Source organism: Lynx rufus, unplaced genomic scaffold (assembly GCF_022079265.1).
Source record: "Lynx rufus isolate CCGP_SWC_20201006 ecotype Redwood Valley unplaced genomic scaffold, mLynRuf1.p SCAF_37, whole genome shotgun sequence".
NCBI lineage: Eukaryota > Metazoa > Chordata > Mammalia > Carnivora > Felidae > Lynx > Lynx rufus.
The window spans coordinates 240530-264199 of NW_025814853.1; the positions used below are offsets into that span (position 1 = coordinate 240530).

Here is a 23670-nt window from a genome sequence, read left to right on the forward strand (position 1 = left end):
GTGTGATCACAGAGCAGGGAGCAGAGCCGCACCAGCTCAGCGGGAGAACCGTTTTCTCACACTGGCCTCCTTGACACAGAGGCAGAGCGCTCAGCCCTGGGGGAGCCCCCCAGACACCCCGAGTCACCGGGGCTTGCCCCCCCATCTCCTGAGGAAGGGGACCGGCCGCAGGCGACCTCGGGCTTGCCCAGCTGCGCTGCCACACCCCTTCAGTCCAAAACAGGGGCTCCGTGCAGGTTTTAGGAAGCCGGTTCTCTCTCACTTTACCTGTTCCTAAAACCTATTTGGATGCCACCTCTTTGTAAAGCCCTTAATTTTTTGCACAAACATTCTCAGCCGGTCTAACAGCTGCAATGGACCCCGAGGACCAAAGTGAACGTGCAATTCCAACTCCTGCAAGGAGGGCTACCCGGACCCAGGAACGGCTCCACTGGACTCAAAGAATAAAACAGAAACTCACGGGGTGGGTCCAGAGGGGACAGAATCGCCCTGAATCCGTCCCTCTGCTTCCTGCTGTCCTAGCATTTCTCACCTCACCCCGGAAGGCCACCGACATCGGTGATGAGCTTCTTCCTGAATCTCAGGCCGAGGGTTTGGACACCTGCCCCCAAGGAGCTAGTGGAAAACCCTAGGTCGGGGGAGCAGAACGCGAGACCACAGGCAGACGTGCGGAGACAGCGGCGCAAGCCAGCCCGGCTGCAAGGCGTGACCGAGCGGGGCCCGGGGTCCGCACACTGGGCGCGACCCCCGCGATGCACTCACGCACCCCCCGTCCGGCCTCTTACCCGAGGCAAGCCCCTCTCCTGCAGCCCCAGCGTCCTGGCAGCGCCCCCGTCAGAGCCTGGGCCGCTCGCAGCTTTCCGCTTCAGAGGCCGCGGAGGGCCGGCACCGCGACCCCATCGTCCCGGGCCCCCGGGAGCTCCCGCAGCCCCGGGCGGACGGAGGGACGGAGCGAGCACGGCATGTGTGACAGCAGCGGAGAGGAGGCGGCGAGGAGACAAAAGCCAAGAAGCAAGCGGAGACCGAGGGCGGAGAGGGAGCGGGTCCCGGCGGGGAAGGCCGGCCTGGACAGAGATGGCCGCACGGAGCTGCCGCCTGGCTGCCACTCGGCGCGCGTGTGCCGGGGGCTCCTCGCGGGCGGGCGTATTTCCATGAATGTGATTACAGCCGGCCCCTCCTACTACCCCCCACGCGGCCTCCTGGGGGAGGGGTGCGCCGCCAGCTCGCAGGCAGGCTGCGCTTGCTCTTCCCTCCCCCCCCCTCCCCAGGAGCAGAAGGCTGATGGCTGCTTCCCTGGGAGGACGCAGCGCTGCCGTCAGGTGCCCTCTCATCACCGAGCGGACAAACGGAGGGCACCCCCTGAGCAGGCAGTGACGCCGACCAGACCGTGTGGGTCCACACGGGCGCGCCGGACTTCCTGGCGGAGGGGTCACCTCCCACTCGGTCACCAGAGGCTGTAATCTCACATTCCAGCACGTTCTGGATAGGAGGCGTTCGGCAGGTTGAATTCGGGGACAGTGGCTGGGACAGGACACATCACTGCGGCCCGAGAGCTCTCAAAGTTCGGACAGCCCGAGGACACCCCAGGAGCACCATGAAACACACACACTCGGACCCCCGGACCCCAAGACGCGGGCTCCACGTCAGACCAGAACACAGGATGACCCCGGGGCAGCTGTGCACAGGCCACCCGGGGAGAAAATGCTGCCTTTGACTCACAGGGGCAGACACAGGTCTCAAAAGCAAGTGCCAAACAAGCAAGGAGAAAAGACGCAAGAGGAACCTTAAGCACAGATCAGGGCTCTCTGACCCCGGCGGCACTGCTGACCTCCTGGCGGGTGGGTCACTCCCCGTCCTGGGGTGTCCAGGGCGATGCAGGGCTGTATCCCTGGCCTGCACCCACTGGACGTCGGAGCGCCCCCCCCCCGGCCCCCTCCAGATGTGACAACCAAACAGGTCTCCAGACGCTGCCCAATGTCCCCCTGAAGGCAAAACCACTGCTCCAGGTAAACAACAAGGGAGGGGGAAAAAAAAAACCCCAAAAACATCCCCACACCCTCCCCTGACTTCTGCTAGGAGGCGCCCCCACCCCCACCCCAGCCCTCGCCACACTAACGTGGGTTCCCTTCTCTGTGGATTCCTCGTCACCATGACAGGGTCACCAGACCCGACCCAAATATCCCAACTCTGCAGCCCAGCAGAGTCTTTTAAGAAACAGCCATATGAACATTTTATTTTTGTGTCAAAATGGCAGTTCTCATCTACAAGAATCATAGCAAGTCTATGAGAAACAAACACGAAAACTATTTATAAACTCTTCGTTTTAGACTGCAAAAGGAAACAAGCTTTCTGCAAAGGCGAAGACGGACCGCCACCCCTCCCCCACACACTCCGGCCACCCCTCCCCCCCCCCCCCGAGGGTCCGCCACAGGGGTTTCATCTGCGCAGATGGACCTCATGCTGTAAATGTACAACCACAGCTACGTCCCCTTGTTTGCAGCATTACTGATGTTTACAAAAATACACACACAGCAGGTGGCTCCTGACCTCTCCCCTCCCGTGCAAGGCTCGCTGCCACCCACCGCCCACTCCTCCTGCTGTGCAGGCAGAGGACCTACAGCCCGCTTCACCGGCAGCGCGTGAACCTGGACAAAGTTCGGCCTGAATGTGGGCCACGGGCAGCTGGGAGCAGAGGCCACCAGAGTCCATTGCGGCACAAACAAAACGACCCACAAAGTGAGCGGACGGGAAGTCAGACGAAAAAGCCACCAACGAAAGGCTGCAGCATGGCCCTCCTCAGAAATAAAGAAGACAGATGCTAAAATAAATAGCCCCATGATCAAGGTCATGAAATCACAGTGATCAAAGAAAAAGACCGTTCAAAGGCCAGTAATTTCAGGAAATCTACAAGCAGAGAAAATTAAAAAAAAAAAAAAAAAAAAAGGTTTTCTCAGACTGTTAATTCAACAATCTTAAAAAAAAAAAAAAAAGCCCATACCACCCATAAACAAGGCGCCCTACTAGTTACTGTAGAAGATACAGAGACGCTCAGAGATGCTTTCAGCCCCCCAAGAGCCCCCTTCCTTCTGGAGGAAAAAGAAGCGAGTACGTGCAAACAGGTGCCGTGGGGTCGGGCCCGTGAACACAGCGGCCAGGCTGCCGGAAGATTCCGCAAGGGGCCGAGGCCAGAGCCGGGCAGCAGAGGGCACTCCAGGCTGGGCAGAGTGACAGTGGCACCGGGAAAGGGGAGAAAGAACACTCTGGAAACGTGTGGAGAAGCTGGAGTCCCACCGTGTCCTCTGAATGTGACACCAGGACATCTGGACTCTGCTGTTGTTGAGCCGGAGAGAAGCACTTCAGGTGCGGTGAGAAGTGGCGGGGAGGGGCGTCAGAAAGAAAGAGCGGGCTTCTCAGCGCTCACGGTCGCGAAGAGACAGGGACAGGGACACAGGGCGTTTGTCCAGTGCAGTAAAAACCTGGGTTCCGAAGCGGGAGCAAAGAACTGAGTGTCCTCTGCCGCCCCCTAGCGGCTCAGGGCTGCAACTGCAGGCTGACACAGGGCTCCCCCGTGCAGTGCTGGCGGCTTGGCTGGCCCTCCGTCCTGCCCTCCCTCCTGCTCTCCCTTGGCCAGCGCAGCCCGGGGCGCACGGAACCGGCCAGTGACCCTTTACCACGCGTGCGGGGGAAGGCGGCAGCACTCACTTTACTTGAGCCACAGCTTCTGAGGTGGAGATAAATCAGCATCTTTCAATTCATCCAGGCCCCACACGGGCTCATCCTAGGTGTCGAGGCGTGAGGCACGGCAAGTCCCAGCTGACCTGGGCAGCGGCCCCGGGCCCAGCACGCAGAGCACCTGATTCTCCGTCCCCCCCCCCCCCCCGTCCGTGTGACATGGCAGCTGAGGCGTGGAGCTCTTCAACACTTCCGCTCCATTCCTGACCCTTAGAAGTGCTTAACTTTCCTTTAGTAAAAGGGAGAAGCATAAATACTTCTTGCCACACATCTGTTGCCACGGGGCAGGGCCTGAAGGTCTCTTAAGAGAGCAGCGCTTTCTACTCTAACCCCAAAGGAGAAAAAACCCGGCTCCCAGAACCACACCCTGACCCTGATCAGAGTCGCCGGGGATCCAGAGAGGGTTTTCTGATTTCTGAGAGAAGCTTCCGAGGGGCTGGAGGCCCGGGCCGGGCGGGCACAGCTGGGACAGGCACGGAGGGCCCAGCCGCGGAGCCGGGCCAAGGGCGTATCCGTCCTGTCCCGAGAGGCTGCTCTCAGAGCCCTCCACCTCCGGCTCTTTGCAGAGCGCACGGCTGAGCCACCGGGGGCCGCGCTGCCGGGAGGAGGGCCACGAGAGGGCCCCAGTGGGTGGGCAAAGCTTAGTTCCATGTTCTTTGCGCTCCGGGACCCTGGGTGGCGCTTCTCCATCTCCAAAATGAACTGGAGAGGCGATGTGATCCATGAGAGGGTGGGGGGGTCTTGGCTGTGAATTCCCGACACCAGGGAGGTTTCTGGTGGCCTCCCCTCCAGGACAAACGGATCCTCTCCTCTTGGCCTTTATCCTGGATGGTCTGCTGTGACGGGTTTCTCTGGACAAATTCCTTCCCATCCCCAAGGCCCGCACGGCCACTGCGGCAGGGCCGGCCTCTCACAGCGGCAGGAGAGTCACCAGGAAAACAAAGGAAAACCCCTACAGGAAAAGGTCTCCCCTCAGTATGTAGGTCACGGTTCCTAAAAGTACCTTTACATCAGGGCACCTGGAGTGGGTTGGGCATCCAACTCTTGATTTCAGCTCAGGTCATGACCTCACAGTTCGTGAGTTCGAGCCCCACGTTGGGCTCTGTGCTTGGGATCCTCTCTCTCCCTCTCTGCCTCTCCCCTGCTCATGCTCTCTCAAAACAAAGAAAGGGAAAAAAAAAAAAAACTGTATCACCAAGATTTTTACAGAAACGGTACAAATGAAATAATATCAAAGTCCTTATGAAAATATTTACCTACGGACAGTCCAGAAAAGTACAAAGGAGAAAAAAGATGAAGTTAGAGAGTCGCTCCTGGTGACTGACGCTCACGAGGCTCGGTGACGGGAAGCGGCCCGGGGGACACTCAAGAGATGCCGACACACCTGGCCGCATTTCAAGTCACAGGGTCTCGGGGAGAAAAGACACACAAATATAGAGAAGAGGAGGATTATTTGGACAACGGTGGTGAGGCAATGAGCCAGGCAGCCATTCGGGGGGAGGCTGAGCTGAATGCCTACCTCATTTACGTCGAAGTAAATTCTAGCCGAACCAAAGATTTTAATGTAGAAAGAGAAACCACAAAAATTCCAGAATGAAGCACGGATTACTATGGCACAGTCCCGGAGAGTGTGTTTCCTGCACTGAAACGAAAAGCCCGAGTGCAGACGTAAGCAGCCAGGACCACAAACACACAAGCACGTGCGAGGGTGAACTTTTCTGTAAGTCCCAAGGACAGGAGCACGAAGACCAGAAAGTCACCGACACACACAGCGGGCCGAGGACACACAGGCAGACACGAGGAGAAACACACACGTGGCCAACGTGGAGAGATGCCCGAACGCTCCAAAAATTAAAAATTCAAAACACGACAATCGAAACACGAATACCATACTGCTCTCCGTCATTCCGGCAGAAATTGAAATGTCTGATGACACAGGAGACCCTGGCGAGGACGTGGGGGCACACAGGCCAGGGGCGTGTAACCTGGCCCAACCTTTCCACAGGACCGAATCTTAGAAGCCACGTGCTTTTCGATTCAGCGAATTCCATGTAGGAATCTGCCCAACACGCATCCTCCCCAAGACTGCAAAAAAGAAAAACTACTTAAACACGATGTGGTCACGAAGAGGAATGAGATAATCCGGGAGTGCTAATCTAGAAAAATCTCTGAGACACACTCGTGCAACAGGAAACCACAGAACACTAGGTGTGTGAGCGCACAGAAGACTCTGAGAAGGACGCGCCTGAAGGTGCCGACGGGGACCGTCTTCGGAGACCGCGTGGAAAGGCTGCGAGCAAGTGTGGGTGTGGATGCGTCACTTGCAACCTCACCGCGTGTTTGCGTCCACAGCTCAGGCAACACGGTATGCTGGAGTTCCTATTCAGAGAAAATATGGAAATGCCACCAGCCACTTACCTACACCACAAAACACTTGCCCAGATTGACGCCTAAATATTTCTTTTGTGGAAAAAAGTACACCTGACTTCTGTTCTAATGTCTGTAAAACACCTGCTGTAGCCACACCATTCTGCTGTGGTTTTGTACGTGGGGCTCTGCCTGAAGTCTCTGCACCAGAATCCTGAACTCTAACAGAAGATACTGAAGAAAGGAGACTCTAAACACCAGAAAGAAAGGAGACGCAGAAACAGCCACTGGCTCAGAAAAGAAATTCACCGGATCTTTCTTAGGTCAGCAGCTGAGCTTTCGGGAGCCCTCTGTGCAGTAAGGAAGTTCTTTCCTTAAGGAAGGAGGGGCGTGCTGGGGTGAGTGCTGACCGCTGGCGGAGTGGAGGGAAGTGGGGCCTGACCTGCCCCTCGGTTTCCTCCAGTGTGTCACCCACATCTACGTGGGCAGACACATTTTGTACTCAGGGGACACGCACAGGAAGTCACGAGATCGCCAGGCCGTAGCACGTGAACGTGGGTTCCTGGCGGAGCCGGCCGTCCCTCGGGGAGCCCTGGTGATCACAGCGGCCAGCCAGGCAGGACTGACCGGGTCACTGCTGAGGCCGCACGGGTCTGAGGCCACACTGGGGTCGGTGACTGTCCCCGCTGCAAGACGAAACCCCCACCAGCCGCAGCTCTTCAGACAGGAGAGGCCTTTAGCAGCTACTTGTCACGAGGAAATCTCAGCCCAGTGGACAAGCAGTTAGAGGAGCAGAGACGAGAACAACGTATAGCCAGTCAAGCTGCCTTTGGAGGGCTGTCAAAATGCAAGGGAAAAGGGAGAGCCCGGCACCGTCCAACACTTCCAGAAGGCCTAGCCCTTCAACCCGCAGCAAGCCGCATGCAGGTGCTACCGCCCCCACCGCAAACACACCTCAGCGACCCTTCCCGAAGCAGAGAGGGTTGATGGCAACAACAGGAAGGTCTCCTGTTCCCGAGGCCCTGTCCGCTGACCACTTTGTAGGCAGATACACGCTCTGAAGGCCCAGACCTGGGCCTGCCTAGACCCACGATACCTGCCCTCCCTTTCTACCTACGCTGGCTCCTGAGACAATTCCACCTGCTGCCTTCCACACCCCACCTGTGTGTCGGACCCCGGGCCCTGACCGCCGGCGGCCGGGCCCGTGCTTTCATATTCCATAACCAAGGGAACTCGGGAGGCCGCAGAAAGCCTCAGACAACGGGTAAAGGTTCACTCTTCTAGAGGGGCAGACCCAAGCCTCGTTTCCGCTCGCCTTCCTCACCAGAAAGAAAGGGCGGTTCTGTGCACTGGGAGCGACGTCTCTGGTGCGCTCGCAGAAGGGCCTAGAAGATTCCGACCAGAGCCAGTCCCCTTCGAGACCTGCCATCTGCAAATCACCAACTCAACCCCCAAGGAAGGGGGCAAAACCTATCTTAATTCTAGTTACGGCGCTTGGGCCACCCCTCTCCCTGTGCACCGCGCCCTAAGCGGTTTGCCCAACACGAGGCCGGCACGATCACGAGGATCGCGCTAAGACGAGGGGATCGGGTGGGACGCTATTCCAGGCGCCACCTGAGAACCCACTACCCTGGTGGGGAGGCACTCTACCTCATTCCATCCCACACCCCTCCCTAGACTCACATGGACTCTCACAGCTTAAGATTTTTCTTTTCCATTTCTGCTTTTATTTGGACGAGATAAGGAAGCCCACCTGTGAACTCTGCGTATTTCCTGACAATGAAATGTGCACGGTCACGTCCAGTTTTATAGACGAGGGAAGACTCGCTCAGTACAAGTAACCTACTAAGAGAGGCCAATTCGAACTCACTGGCCGAGTCCTTAGCTCTTTATTTTCTCTTACTGGAATAATCACATGCACTTCCACTTACTGAGCACCTGCACAGGCCCGGCCTGCGCTCGGAGCTCAGATTTAAACGGTTCCGGCCCCTGCCCTGCACAGAACAGCAAGGCCAGACGGGGAGGCCTGTGAACCTGTAGCCACGGCCCACGCTGCCACAGTGGCCACGCACACCCGGCACTCGGAGGGCGCCTGGGGACACCAAGAGGCCTCAGGGAGGTCAAGCCTCTGAGCCAGGACTCGAAGGGCGAATGGATTCAAGTGGGGAAGCAGAGACTACTGTGGACGCACATACCACGCAAGGCGAGGAGGCCGGGAAGCGGCTGGTGGCCGGGGACAGCGAGCACCCCTGGGGTCAGGGCCCAGGGCGCGTCAGGACCGGGCTGGCACCCGGAAGACAGCCTCGCCTCCGCCTGCCGGGGCCTCGTGTTCCACATACGGGGGAGCCTGGGTTCCGGCCCAAAGGCAAGGTTCGAGGGCAAATCAAGGGGGTAGACTACGCACCGAAAGGCCACGCTTGTGAAGACACTGCCCCATTCGGTGCACCGCGTCCGCCCTGGCTCCCACGCCTACAGGACACGGGAACGGGTGCCGATGAGCCGATGAGTGCAGGCACCAGGGAAGGACAGCGGCCAAGAGCACGTTTAATTTACGGATTACGGGTCTGAGATTCGTGCAGCAGGAAAGGTCTCACTTCCCTAGAGACATTTTCAAACCCCCACTTGCCCTTCATCCGGGGCGTCCTCGGCGTCCTGGGCACTAGTAAAGGCAGCTGCTCTGTGAGGAGCGTAATGCGGACACTCCCCTCCCCCAGGGACCCCGGGGACCCGCCGGAGGGAGGCCCGTTTGCTCCCTTCCCGTTCACGTTTGCCCGAATGCCATTTCTGTGTCTCCTCGTAATCCCTCGGGCGTTTATTGTAGTGGCAGTTAGAAGGGCAACGCCGTCCTCCCTCACGTCCTCCCTCCCGTCCCCAACACACAACAGGCCAAAGCGCTCCTGGGAGGCGATGAGGGAAGTGGAGAGTGGCCCGCTCTTGACGGTGACTCGCTCAAAGCAAAGCTGCCCGTTGACCCTGTCTCTCAAATCTGAGCCCGAGAGTCCTCAGTCCCCAGATGGTGCCCGCTGTCACCACTGGGCCAAGCGCACACAACGCGCAGCAGCCTCGAAGTGACTGTTCAGCAGGACCCCTCATGGGTCTGAGGCCAAGCTCACCTGGAGGACCAGCGGCGTGTAAGAGTGACCAGCGGTCACTGCCCAGGCCGGGCTCACACGTGCTGCCCCGAACCATCAGTAAAGTGCTCTCTTCCCCTCTTGCACGTATCCCCTTTCCAACGAGAGACCCTGGCTACGGTGGACCCACCTTCCAGCTACAGCACCTCCCATGTGGGCTGTTCAACGCTAACCCGGAACTGCCTCTCTTTACGCCCCGTCTTCAAAAGTATCATCACGAACACCTGTATGTCCCTCTCTCCCAGAGTCTTTCCCACACGGTACAGCTTTCCCAGTCACCCCGCGGATACGGCCCAAGATAATCTGCACTCAGAGGTGAAGCTTTCCAATGTATCTTACGGTGAACCAGATAAGGAAAAGCATAAAAATGACCCCCAAAACTCGTTCCAACTTTCACAAAATCTACCGTGAAATCTTCAAACTCATCCACGTAATTCATTACTAACTACAAACCGGTACATGTTTGTGCTGTGTCTTCCAGCATTGAAACATTGCCATCTGGTGACGACATCACAAAACAGACACACGTCCACACGCGAGCTTCAGAACGACAGAAGGGGCTTTCGCGCACCTCCCTCCCAGGGTCCTCTGGGGCGTACGGGCCACGTGACTTGTTGCCCCTTTACTTAAAAGGTCACGGTTTACAGTGCGGGTGCGGAGAGGACCAAAAGGAAGTTTACAGACCCCTCAGGGCCTCTGGCGGCCGGTAGCGATACCGAAAGAGGAAGATCAAGTTAACCCCGAACGGCCCCTCCGTCACACCTCATTTAGTGCCAACGGACGCCTCCGAGGGGCTCTCCCTGGTCGCTCCGATCCGCACCCCTCACCATCACTCTCAGTCTGGACACGGGCCAGCCCCGGCCTCCTCCCCGCCACCGCACTCTCCGGCCGTGCTCCCGAAAACGGCGAGAGCGAGCCCACAGCCTGGGCTGCGCTCCCCCCGAAAGGCAGCACAACTGTCATCCCGGCGTCGCCCACACGGATCGAGAGAGACCTCACCCCCACTCCAGACGCCCGGGCGGGGCTGGGACTCACCATCCTCCTCTTGGGTTTTAAGGACCATCTTTCCCCACCAGAGCAGGGCCCCGGAGGTTGCTAGGTTGTGTTTCTCAGAGGCCAGCTGGCGCGGCCGAGCTCCCCTGGGCGGCGGGGCCGGGCGGGGCGGGAGCACCTGCGGGGCCGCCGGGCGCCGGGACAGCTCAGAGCGCCTTCCTGAACGCCGGGGACCAATGGGCCTCCCGCGGCAGAGGCGTCACGGCCACCACCCAGTTCCCGGAGTCGAGCTCAAGAAGCTTCGGAGGAAGTTCACCAGTTAACCGTCTCCTCCTCCCTGGAAGCAGCCCGAGGCCGGAGCCCAGGAGCCCGGCAGCCGCCCTCCCGGACTCTCCTCCGACTCAACCACAGCGACGGACGGACGGGGCGAGCCCCCGTGTCCCTGCACCTGGCGAGCACTTTCTCAGAAGAGAGTCCCATAAAGCCCCGGTGCTCTCACACCGAGAGGGCGGCACACTTCCGAAGAGAGTGACTAAGACACCGTCATCGTTACGGTATGCTCTGAGGTCACAGGCTAAAAGGAGAAGGCAGATTTTAAGAGAGAGAGAGAGAGAGAGAGAGAGAGAGAGCAAGCTAGGGAGAGGGGCAGAGGGAGGGGAAGAAGAAGAGAGAGAGAGCTAGGGAGAGGGGCAGAGGGAGGGGGGAAGAGAGAGAGAGAGAGAAAACAAACCTTAAGCAGGCTCCACACTCAGCACAGAGCCCGACACAGGGCTCGATCCCATGACCCCCAGGATCATAACCTAAGCTGAAATCAAGAGTTGGGACACTCAACCGACTGAGCCACCCAGGCAAGAAAGCAGATTTTGAGAGGAAAAAAAAAAAATTCCAAGGACATTTCCAACACAAGTTCGGTTTTATCCCCTTTCTATTTTCTCCTGTGGGTTCGTTTCCAAATACTGTTATTATATTCATGATACGTGTTTACTGTTGAAATCAGATGAACGGTAATGAGGAAAAAAGCCTATCACTCAGGAATAACCACTGGTGACACTTTGGTATGTATCATTTATATTCTTCCAGATTTTTGTTCTGTGTATTATATTCTCACTCTGTCTCTTTGTACACACACATGTACAAATATATCTTTTACCTCTATAGATACCTTGGATCCTATATATGACATGTATAATAACCATATATGTTACACAAACACGTATCTCTTGAAATGCGTTTATATCATCTCTAGAGATGATACATCTAGAGTATATACATCCAGAGAGAAATATAGATCTATAAAGAAATAAATACGTATATAGAAAGACAAAAATTCGACGTTTTACATGCTTTTTTATAATCGGCCATTTTTTACTTATGACAAACGTTTTTCCATGGTGACGGACGCAAGCTGATCACATTTTTTGTCACTCACAGCATAGACGGTATCTAACCAATCCCCTACTGTAAGACTTCTACGCGGCTTCCACTCTTCCTGCCCATCTCAACACCCACGGGCACACATGCTGGCAGGCCCTTTATCATCCCCTGAGCAAACGTTCTCAGAGCAGAACTGCCGGATCTAGATACCGGGTCCCCTCCTCAGTTACTTCACTTACGAGGGACCAACGAAACAACGTGTGCCTCGGGCGTCATCGCTGCAGGTCCCGTGGCCCGGCCTGGCACGGCTAACTCATCGGCCCGTGAGGGGCTCGCCTGACACCGAGGCCCAGGGGCGTCACCCGACTCGCCCGAAGCCTGAAACCCGGCACCGAGCTCCGCTGCTGGACCCCGACCCCCTCCTCCCGGTAGCCTTGGTCGTGAGCAGGCGTGCGGGACGCGGGGCCAGCCGTCCTGAGGCCGGGCCCTGACCGCGGGCAGAAAGGCACACGTCAACGGCCAGACGCCAGAGCATCGCTTCCAGGCACGCTCGGAACGTGGCCCCAGTTGTCTCAGGGCAGCGGCCCCGGCCCACCGTTTCCCTTCTTTGTCTGATAATAAATAAACACACAAACACATACTTTTGGAAACCACCCTGTTTTGTAGAGGCAACTAACATAAACCAACTTCTTGCCTTCAGTTCAGTACATCAAAGTTACGCTTTCTCCGGCGCGTCCCTTTCTGGAACGAGTCACAGGCCAAGTCCCCTCCAGCCCCATTTCAAAACCTAAGTTACTCATTCCCAAGTCAGTATTCGTACCCTCTGGGGCCAGGGCCGGTCTCTGATGCGGATCCCAACTTTTCACGGGACGGGTCACTTCTACTTCATGCCTGTCAAGCGGTAGAGCGTTTCTCTGGAAAAGATGCCCAAAGGCAGGCCTGCCCCCCCACCCCCACGCCCACCCCCTTCCCGGCATGAGCACCTGCCGCCTTCGCAGACCCTGCCCGAGCCTGCCTCCCCCCTGGCAGGACAAACTTCACGTCTGCTAGTCTGAGAAGTGAAAAACGGCTTCTCGGCGGTTACGGTCTACACTGACCTGATGACCGGTGGTGCTGATGACCTTTACAACAGTCTGAGGTATTTCCTCTTTTCTGAACTGCTTATTCATACTGTTTGCCCATTTTCTTATTGATTTGTAGATTATGAATTCTTTGTATTAAACGTTGCAAACTTTGGGGCACGTGGGTGGCTCAGTCGGTTAAGCGTCCGACTTCAGCCCGAGTCATGGTCTCTCGTTTCGTGGGTTCGAGCCCCGCATCAGGCTCTGTGTTGACAACTCAGAGCCTGGAGCCCGCTTCCGATGCTGCGTCTCCCTCCCTCTCTGCCCTCTCCTGGCTCTTGTGCGCTCTCTCTCTCTCTCTCTCTCTCTCAAAAAATAAATAAACGTCAAAAAAAACACATTTATTTTAACGTCGCAAATCTTTTCTCACAACCGGTCGCTTGTTTTTAATAGCAGTTGTGGTATCTTTTCCCTTTATAGAAGTTTCTGTGTGTTACAATCAAATATGTCATCTCTTCCTCCACTGGCTTCGTTCTGGGCATGTGGGGTGCTGGGTACCCCACGGCGTGCCGGGCACCGGCCTCCGTGGCACGTAGGGCTGCAGGGGGCTGGGGAGGGAGGGCAGCGGGGAGGACAATGCACGTACGTGGGCAGGTAAGCGCCCAGCGGGGCAGGGCTGGCTGCCCCTGGCCCGGGCCTGGAGCAGAGCGGACAGCGGCGGGAGGGGAAGGCAAGGCCGGAGGGCGGGGAAGGCAGGGGAGAGCTGGGGAGGGCCTTGGGGGCTGTTTTCGGGACTTGTTTCCGCGGAGGGTGAGACGGGGAGGCGCTGCCAGGGGCGGGCACGAAGTGAAGGAGCGGACTTCCGCTGTCATGACTCCGGCCGCGGGGCAGCAGGGGCACAAGCAGGGAGACGGGCAGGGAGGCCGCTGCCGCCACCCAGGCGAGGGGCGACGGGACAGGGATCAAAGTCCTGCTCTGTTCACTTGGAAGGCAGCACCAGGGACTTACTGACGGACTCCCTGTGGGTGTGAGAGAGGTCGAGGGTGGCCCAAGCCCTCTGGCCTGGGCGGGCGGGAGAAGGCACATGCCGTCTCTGGGCGGCAGCTGCCACCAGGGTCCCCGCCCCAGGGCGCAGGGTGCGCCTCAGCCTCTGCCCGGACCTCCCGGACTTCCAGCCCCGCCCTGCGCGGCACCGCTGGCCAGTTCACTTCCCAGGAGGGATTCTAAGGCTCATCCCCATGTGGGGACGGCGGCCCCTTCACGACCGGCTCCTGTCCCGGTTGTGTAAGTTGTGGGCAGGAGAACTGCCGCTCAGGCCTTAAACCGGGAGCACGGCAGGCGCACCTGGCGGGCCACCACGCTGCCTGCCGCGCGGTCACCGCTGTTCCAAAGCTAGTGCAACAGATGACATTATTTAAAAAGCGAAGTTGTGAATGGAGGGCAAAGCTTCGGTTCCTAAAAATAGAAGTTTAACTACCAAAGCACCAAACTCTACGTCTGACTCACTCCTAAGGGACTGCATTACTTACCCCAGATCTTGGGACGCTTTTCAGATTGCAGGTGGGTGCTATTTATAAGCACGTCAGCCAACAGGCAGACAGACACCTGGCCTTCCCGGGCAAACGGAAACAAAGTGCCACCCTACTCGCCAGGCACAGCTCCAGCATCAGTCCCAAATACGGCACCCAAGATTATACGCGGCTCCTTCAACGGAGCTGTGCACAAGTTCAAAGCACACTCTGAAACCACTGGGAAAACAAGGAAAAGACAAAAGCGAACAGTTACCCAGGCCTCAGAGCCGTGTGAGGAATGAGATGGGCGGCCCAGCCCCTGGCCCAGCCCCACAGCAAGTACGAAACCAACCGAGGGAAACGCAGCCCTTTGTAGCTACTCGTATCCACCTCACACAGGAAGGCGCTTGGATTACAGGTGTTTTGACTCGAGACGTGTTATGTTTTCAATTAATAAAACACCTTCAATAGCCTGAGTCCTTTCCCCCCGTCTCGTCTTCTCTGGGGACAGGCAGGCGGGAACGTGCAACCTCGTGATGGTTTGAAATGACGCTGGGAGGAAACGTACATGAATATTCATGTCACGTCCCGGGGAAACTTTCCTCTCTGCGTGATACCTACATCAGTCATGATCCCAAGGAGCGGGAGTCTGGAGGGTGAACTGAGACAGTGTCTACAGAAGTAAGGGTGGGGTCTGGGGAGACTCACAAGTGGCGGGGAAGCACCCCAGGGTCAGCAGGAAGGAGCACCCTATCAGGGCCAGGCCCGCAGGTGGCGGTGGCTGGCTGCCTTGGGGACAGGACTCGGCTAACCCTCAGCCGCCTGGCAGGGAGAAAATACCTGGACCTCGTTCTCCTCTGACCAACCGCCTGGACAATTCCGGCGGGGGCCAAGGGCAGGGGAGCCTGCGGGCACAGTGCACCCAGGCAGCCTCCGGCAGAGCAGGACGGAGAAGGGCGGACCCCAAACCACAGGCTGCCGGGCACCTCTCCTTAGGTCTGCCTCGGCCCCATCAGCTGCCTAGAAGTCTCAGCTCCTCCTCCTCATGGTTTTAAGACCCTTCTTAAAGCGACCCTGCTAGCAGCCCCTCCGGATCTTTCTCTGACCCTTCATGCCTGGTTCATCTTCTTCAACCAAAGGAACATGCACACATCGTACAAAAAACAAACAGTACCTACGGCTTAAAACAGAAACCCACAGTTTCCTGCCCAACGTGTCCCCCACCCTTGCATCATGCTCCACAGAGGTAGCCCTCTTAGCTAGGCCTTCTGCTAATCACCTCCCTGTTTCCAAGTAACACACCTACACTCTCTGCTCCCGAGTTTTCAATTCTGGACACCAACTGCCTGCCACGACGGACGAAGGCTTGGCTTCTACCTCTCCCCTCCCCGCCCAACACACACACACACACACACACACTGGCACGCACGCGGTAGAGTCACACGCAAATTCTGGGTTCAATCAACACTTACTATTTCCATAAATACTGCTCACGACTTAGCTATAGAACCTACTGTGGTTAAAACTACCATAGACGGGCGCTAAGTGTCTCTTTTCTTCCGTTTGCTGAGTTCTCTGCGTTACGGGCCGAATGCCAAACTCTCTACACTCAGGCAGGAAACTGTCCACAGGGTCAAACGTTCGGAGCAGCCTGTGTTTGGCGACGGCCCTCCAAAAGCCTCCACGCGCCTCCGCGGCCTGGCCTTGCAGCTTTCCCCCGTCCCCCTGGCACTTGCCGGCTCCGGTTCCTCTGACTCCGTGCGTTTTCTTTCCTGAATTACCCTCTGATAACAGAACAAGGACGCGCAGGGGCGGGTCTTCATTGCTGCGTGGATTCTGCGTGTCCACAAATACCCCTCTTCTTCTCTCACACTCGACCGGCACGTCGTCTGGGTACAGAACTTAAGTTAAAATCATTTCCTCGCAACGGTGAAGGCACTCCCTCGTCGTCCCCTGTCCCCACGGTGCTGTTAGCTACAGTGCCCTTCTGACTCCCAGAATTTTCCGTGGGACCTTCTTCCCCTCTCCGAAAGCTTTCGGGGCCCTTGCCCTCAGTGCTGTGCAGCTTCGTCACAAGGTGCCCGGGTGCGAGTTCGTTTCCACGCACGATGCTGGCCCCTAGGTAGACCCCAATTCTGAAGTCTTATGATCTCTAACGATGTCCTACCCTTTTCCTCAGCTGCTCTCGGTGTTTCTGTTAGACGCTGGCCCTCTGCCGTGGATCCTCTGGTTTTTATCTTTTCACCCTGCTTTTCATCTCCTTGTTGAGCCACTTTCTAGGAAGGGTTCTGGCAACAGAGCGAAGGCCTGTGTCCACCCAAATCTGTGTGTTGAAACCCTACCGCGATGGAGTCTGGAGGTGAGGCCTCTGGAAGGCAATCGGCTTGTGAGTCCCTGCTCACGTGGGACCGGCGGCCACACGGGGAGAGGCCAGAGGGCAGCTGGCTGTCCCCGTAGCTGGTGGGCACACGGGACGGCCCTCTGGGAGCCAGGAGGAGAGAGTTCAGCAAGAGGCGCTGACGCGGGCCGGCTCTCTGACCCCAGCCTCACACCCAGAGAGAGACACGTGTGCTGCAGAGGCCACCCGGTCAGGGGTACTGTGTCACGGCCACCTGCACCGGACGGCTCTCTGCTTCGCCCTCCACGCTTGGCCCTCGGTGTTTCCTTTCTGCTATTTTCAGGGTGCACGCACTCACTCTTAATTCCGAATATTCCTTCTGGATAGCATCCTGTTCTTGTTTCATTAATACCACCCCTAAGACTCTGAAGTCCGTGGCTTTTAAGACGTTCTGCTATGGTGTGGTTCCTCAAGTATCTTTTCCTCCACTTGCGTTGTTCTCCTATTTAACGCGGAGGCTTTTCCTTAAACGTCTAGTAAACACAGGCTGTTTCTCCTTGTCTAAGAGCCCGGCACCAACAACCTGCTCGGAAGCGGTGTGTGGTGGGCTGGGTCTCCCTGTAAAATAAAAAAGGGGTGCCGCACAGAGCCCGGGAGCAACTCTGTGGGTTCTCTGTCCTACTAACCCCAAGAGCCACCCTCCGACCTCCCACCTGGGCTGTGTGGGCTGTAACCCTGGCCAGCAGTACCGGGGCCGGGGGGCAGGTGGAGGAGAGACCGGGCGCGCACGCTCGAGGCCACGCACCTCCATGTCCTCCTTCGGGAATCAAAACACTTTCGTGTTTTACCGAAAGTGGAAGAGACATCGCCTTGCGGCAAGACAGAGGAGAGGAGACTATACCTGCCCGCCATGAACACCTTCCATCCAGCCTCCCGTTTCCAGCCTCCCTCAGCTCCGTTCTCAGAGGCCCATGGAGCCCGGCAGCCTTTCTGGGCTGTGGGGTAAATCATTCCCCTTCCTGATGGCCTCCCCTGCAGCTTAGATCCTTCCTGGCCAGCTGCCAGCAGGAGGGTGGCACGGGGCACACCGTCACAAGAGCCGCTGTACGTGGGGGGTGGGGACACAAACACAGCAGTTCTCTGCAGCAAAAAACACACACACACACACACACACACACACACACACACACACACCCCTGCACATACTGCAAACTCTTTGGAAGGTTACCACTGCTTGGGCTACCTAAAAAACACGGATTTAGGGACATCTGTGTGGCTCAGTGAGTTGAGTGTCTGACTTCAGCTCAGGTCATGATCTCACAGTTTGTGGGTTCAAGCCCCGCGTCGGGCACCATGCCGATAGCTCGGAGCCTGGAGCCTGCTTCGGATTCTGTGTCTCCCTCTGTCGGTCTGCCCATTCCCTGCTCGTGCTCTGTCTCTCTCTCTCAAAAATAAACACACAAAAATAATAATAATGAAATAAAATAAACAAATGACACAGATTTGTACTGTTTTCCTCACAGATATGAATAGATCTTGCCCAAAAAGGGGGGGTGGTGCTGAGGACAAAGGAAATATGTGTGTGTTGCAAAGAAGTCAAACGAAGAATTCAAAGAGCATGGCCATTCCATGACAACTGCGAACTTTGCACCTGGAAGAGAGCGTACTGGGATTCCTGACTATCTGCCAATACGGACTGCCGTGAGGCAGAGTTGCTAGCACTTTTTTTTTTTTTTAAAGCACTCTTATCATCAAAAGAGAAAGTCAAGGGGCGCCTGGGTGGCTCAGTCAGTTGAGCCTCTGACTCCTGATCTCAGCTCAGGTCATGATGCTGGTCATGAGATCGAGCCCCATGTCAGGCTCTGTGCTGAGTGTGGAGCCTGCCTAAGATTCTCTCTCACTCTGGTCCCCTCTCCACCGGGGGGGGGGGGGGTCTTGCACTCTCTAAAATAAAATAAAAATTTTTTAAATAAAATGGTTACAAAGGTAAACTTTTAAAAAGTCAGAATCAATTAGGTATATATTGAAAAACAACAATCTAAACCATGCCCTTCTGCCCTTTCCTTTTCACACACAATTTGAACTTCAATTTTTTCCAAGAAGAGTCATTAACTCACGTAAGGAAAGAACAGAAAGGTACAATTCTTCACAAACTCTGGTCTTATTTTCTGTGTGAAGAAAATCCATTATCGATGGCATAAAATGCCATAAAACTGAGAAGCCGTAGGTTTCTGAGCTTACACGCATTTTTTCCTGAGAAGGGGGTGGATACATTTATCAGATGCTCACGCAGAGCCCTGGTGCTCGAGAACCCGCGTCTGGGGTCACACTCCTCCCGGGGCGGGTCCAGGTGGCACCCGTCCCGGGACCCTGGCTAAACGACTCCCCACTTTCTGGTGACGGTGGACCAATGTCCCTACGTACTGCACTCGACAGCCACCATCACCAGCCTCACCAGTCCGGGGAGACTTTCGCAAACAGGTCACAAATACTTCAGAAAATAAGAATGTAACAGTATTTGTGAGGCTAAACGTAAACATCAAAACATCGTCCTCCACAAAGACGGGGAAGCAACAATACTAATTCTCAGATGAGAAAGAAGAAAAAATTCAAACTGTGCTAGAAATTAGTTGGTACAGCAGTTTTAAATGCCTTTTAAAGTAAAAAAAAAAAAAAAAAAATACTGGATGCGGTAAAGTCGATCTGTGCTGCCCTCTGCTGGCTAAATAAAGACACAGTTAAAAGGCTGACAACAAGCCAAGTTGGCCGATAAATTAAATGACCTTTAGAACGTGTATGGGGAGAAAAAGAGGATCTTCATGGTTTACCTAGGACGGGCCATGCCCTGCTGATATTTACCAGTACTTCTGTCTTATTTTCCAAAATGGTTTTCTTAATAATTAAAATTGGTTTGCCCTTTGTCCGCACACTGGCTCAGTTGTGGGAACAGGTTACCAGCTGGTAGGAACTTGTATCGTACTCGTGATAAATAATATATTAACTAGCGTGGGTTACAGAAGGAAACCAGGAGCGCGTGTGTGGGGAGCAGGCTTACGAAAGCACCGAATACGGTGGGGGGGCACAGGATCGCCGAGGTGAAATCCGGGCCACAGTCGCAACGCCCCCAAGACAGAAAGACCACGCAGGCCTCTCTCTTCTACGATTCTGTGACATACGAGACACATTTATGTTCTTCTCTCAACGTCCTGCTTCCCATTCCTCTCCGTGAAGACCAGTAAAACTACACAGCCCCTGCAGGATTTGATGACCACGGCCACCTCTCTGTTTAGAGGCCGGAGCTTGGGGACCCAGGCCGAGGGCCCCCTCTCCCCCCATTGCCTGTGTCTCCTTAGGAGAGGGTCTCACCAACCTGGGAACCTTAGGTTAGAGAGCCTAACACACTTGGAAAACCTGTTCTCCCATTTTCTAGCTACTGGTCACACACACATGGCTCATTATTTTAAGAAGGTTACTTGCTGGGGCCCCCGGGTGGCTCAGTCAGTTAAACGTCCAACCCCAGATTTCGGCTCAGGTCATGATCTCGCGGTTCATGGGTCTGAGCCCCACATCAGGCTCCACGCTGGCAGTGTGGAGCCTACCTGGGATTCTCTCTCTCTCTGCCGCTCCCTAGCTTGTTCTCTTTTTCAAAGTAAAGAAATAATAACAAAAAAAACCCAAAACAAGGTATTTGCTGAGGACTCTGCATTCATTCAAAAAGGGCTTGAGTTTTCACTGTGTGTTCAGCCTAAACAATGCCTGTCGAACGGTGCTGCCGACCCTCCAGCTGTGTGCTGGGGCCACAGAGACGAGGACACTGTGCCTCCCCGGCACATGACAGGGATGGGAGGACCCAGGGGCGGCAGCAGTCACAGATGCCAGCACGCGGTGTGCTAAGGACTAATCCGGGAGACCAGGCGCTCCTAGCTCTCAGTGGAAGGATGCCCCAAATCAGTCCCTGGGAGAGTAGGGGGGCAGTCCACAAAAGCGGAGTGACTTCTGGGAAAAATCCTAGTGGCGTTCCCTGGTGTTAAGGAGGAGATCTGGGCAAGGTCCGATACCACCCTGGGCTACAATCCTGAAGGACGCAGACACTGTCCATCAGGGTGAGGAGGTGTTGTCCGGGAGAGGAAGGGCACCTTCAGACAGCGGACCGGGCAAGAGGCCCTTGGAGGCCTGGTTCTTCCTGCCACGTGCACAGGGGCACAGGGGCATCTCTGTGCCCACACAGCACTGTCTCATCCTTCCCGGGATGTGGCCCCCAGCCGAACTCCCCTCCCCCAAACAAATCCTCAGTCCAGACACTCTACTCTTTTTCCAAGCTAATTTTATATCCAAAGTCACCCCGGTTGCTGGAGTGTATATACTTTTCCCAGCCAGGAAACCTACCTGAAAAGAAGTCTGCATGGAAGAGGGACCCATTAAATGCAAGTTCAGAGATAAAAAGACGGGAAGGTTGGGGCGCTTGGGTGGCTCAGTTGGTTGATTTTGGCTCAGGTCATGACCTCACGGTTTGTGGGATCAAGCCCCACGTCAGGCTTCGTGTTGACAGCATGGAGCCTGCTTGGGATTCTCTCTCTCCCCCTCTCTGCCCCTCCCCTGCTCATGTTGTCTCTCTCAAAATAAATAAACAAACGAACAAGCAAACAAAGACAGGAAGGTCCAAGCAGGCAACAGGCTCACGGAGCCGTCAGAGTCTCATGAGGTCTGCCATGTTAACTAAAGGGATACATACTAATGCACAACAGTCAATCGGGTAATTTTTAAAAGCACCTTATCAGTTTGAGAAGAAACACAGATACTGTCCCAGAAACACAGAATCTCTTTTGGCATACAAACAGCCACGGAGCAGAGCAGGGGACCCTCCTACCATCACCACCCATCATCGTCATTTCGCGACGAGGCAAGCTCAGGACACGGGAAGGGTGTCAGGAGCTTCGCTGACCCCGGCCTGCCAAGAGCGGGCCCAGTGGGGTTCTTCCCGCGGCTGATCTGCTCTCCGTGCTCCCTCCTCCTGTGGGACGCACGCTCTGCCCACGGCAACCAGATAGCAACACGCGGCGTGGGGTCCGGCGTGATTCCCCAGAACCCTGGCGTGGCCTACATGAGAGCACCTCTACCGAAACAAGTCTAAGAGCCACAAAGGTGGGCCAGTAAGAGAGTCTCCCTGAAGGTTAAATTCCAGTCTTCATGTTTGTTTTTATCAAAGTAAACTGCTTGTGAAATAAAGCATGAAAACTAAATGATCACCCAGAGTACTTTTAACCAAAGAAAGGATCACCTCATTGAAGGCAAAACACACCAAACTTACTTTCTTCTTGTTTTCAATTTTTTAAATAGTTTAATTTCTTTATTTTTCTTTCTTTCCTTCTTTCTTTCCTTCTTCCCTTCCTCCCTCCTTCCTTCCTTTCTGTCTTTCTCTCTCTCTTTCTTTCTCTTTCTTTTAAAGTGTGCCCCATGCCTGGTACGGAGCCCAGTGTGGGACTTGAACTCACGACCCTGAGATCAAGACCTGAGCTGAAATCAAGAGTCAGACACTTACCCGAATGAGCCATCCAGGCACCCCTGAAGATTTTATTTTTAAATAATCTCTACACCCAACATGGGGTTTGAACTCACAACCCTGAGATCTAGAGTCACATGCTCCATCGACTGAGCCAGCCAGAGGCCCCTCTTCTTGTTTCTAAATTAGAGAAGAAATACAGGATTACTGTGTTCCCGGTAGAGGCCCAGGGGACAGGATATAAAACACAAAACATACAAGTCCCTTCTTACGGCCTGCATAACAAAGGTTAAACGGTATGTGCTTTTCTACAGGTTACTTTTTTCATTTAATAGGTCCTGGACATTTCCCTGTGTTGGAGCGTATGGATCTCAACTTTTGGAAACCGGTACACCGCACGGCAAAGTGTGTGCCGCACTCCCATTTCCGACTGATGACCGTGAAGTTGCTGCCACGGGCTGAGCTAGATCGGCGTCTCCACCAGGCTTTCCGTGCTTGCGCAAGGGTGTCTGGGGAAGACAGTGGGGAGGGCTGAACTACAGAGCGCTGGTGTGGGCACTGAACTCTGTGTCTTGAATCCCTGTAGACTTGCAGAGAAGTGGCAACAACATGGAGTCCCTGAGTCCCCATCTCCCCGCCCCCCCCCCCCCGCTTCCCCCACTTCCCCCAGCACCACCTTCTTTCTCCGCCTCCGCCTTACGTAACCCCAGTAGTTACTGCAACCAGGAAGTTAACGCTGGCTGGGCGCGGACAGGCGGCCACACTCCCAGGGACGCCTCCAGCTCTCTCGCTACTGTCCTTTCTCCTGGATCTAATCCAGGAGTCCCCCTGCCTGTGGTCGTCCTGTGTCCTCAGTCCCCGGTCTGTGACAGCTCCCTGGTCCTTGTGTCTCGTGGACTTGAGCCCTGGCAGAGGACCGGCCCCTTAATTTGTAGAAGGTTCCCCGGTTTGGATTTGTTGGAGGTTTTCTGATTTCCCTGAGGTCGGGCACTTTGGCCAAACGACACAAGAGGCAAGGTCGTGTTCTCAGCGCGTCATGTTGGAGGCCCGTGACCTGGCTGAGTCCGTTTACTAGTGACGCCAACCTTGAACGTGTGGTAAAGGTGAGCAGCGGGTTTCTGTAAAGTGATGTCCCTGTGTAACTGGTGAGTGCACGTGGGAGACGCTCTAGAGGGGGCGGCCACCCAGCAGTCCGTCGTCCTCCCCTGCCCGTTCACCTTGGTGCCAACGGCCCGCTGCTTCACGTTGGCTCCCGTGGCTTGCAACCCGTCCCCAGCACTTTTTGAGCACTTCTAGACTTTCTGCCATCAGAAGATTTTCGAGGCGGGTTTACTGTGTACTTTTCCCTGCCCCAGCCCCGCGATCGACCATTTCGCCAACGATCCCCGGCTTTTAGTGGACTGTGGTGATGGGAAACCAAGGTCTGGGCAGTACAACCACGGGCCGTGGTACCAAAGTGCCCCCTCAAATTCCACGCCACACACTACGAGGATGTCCGCGTCCCCCGACTCCACCAACGCTCTTTTGCACTTTGGTAATCTGACGGCTATTATAATTTGTATTCTCCCGTTTACTAGGAATAGCCGACACTTACCGTTATTGGCTATCCATGCTTCTCCCGTGAACTGTTCCTATCTTTGGTCCTCTTTTCTGTTCGTCTTTT

At 55.7% G+C, this 23670-nt stretch overlaps 1 protein-coding gene and 1 long non-coding RNA gene across 4 annotated transcripts in view; one reads left to right on the forward strand and one right to left on the reverse strand.

Moving 5' to 3' along the window:
* The window catches only part of CYTH1 (cytohesin 1), a 79026-nt gene that overhangs the window by 29694 nt on the left and 25662 nt on the right, over positions 1–23670 (reverse strand). For 2 of the 3 annotated variants that reach the window (XM_047093939.1, XM_047093937.1), the window contains exon 1: positions 10266–10392. The exons of the other annotated variant lie outside the window; for it this stretch is intronic. In XM_047093939.1, coding sequence (XP_046949895.1) covers positions 10266–10293 — 28 coding nt within the window. In that variant the 5' untranslated portion in view covers positions 10294–10392. Of the gene's footprint in view, positions 1–10265; positions 10393–23670 lie in introns of those variants that run through there. 3 annotated transcript variants of the gene reach the window in all.
* On the forward strand, positions 10689–12896 carry LOC124522489 (uncharacterized). Its single transcript, XR_006964789.1, has 3 exons — positions 10689–10777; positions 11221–11278; positions 11655–12896. It is a non-coding gene; the product is annotated as an uncharacterized LOC124522489 (long non-coding RNA).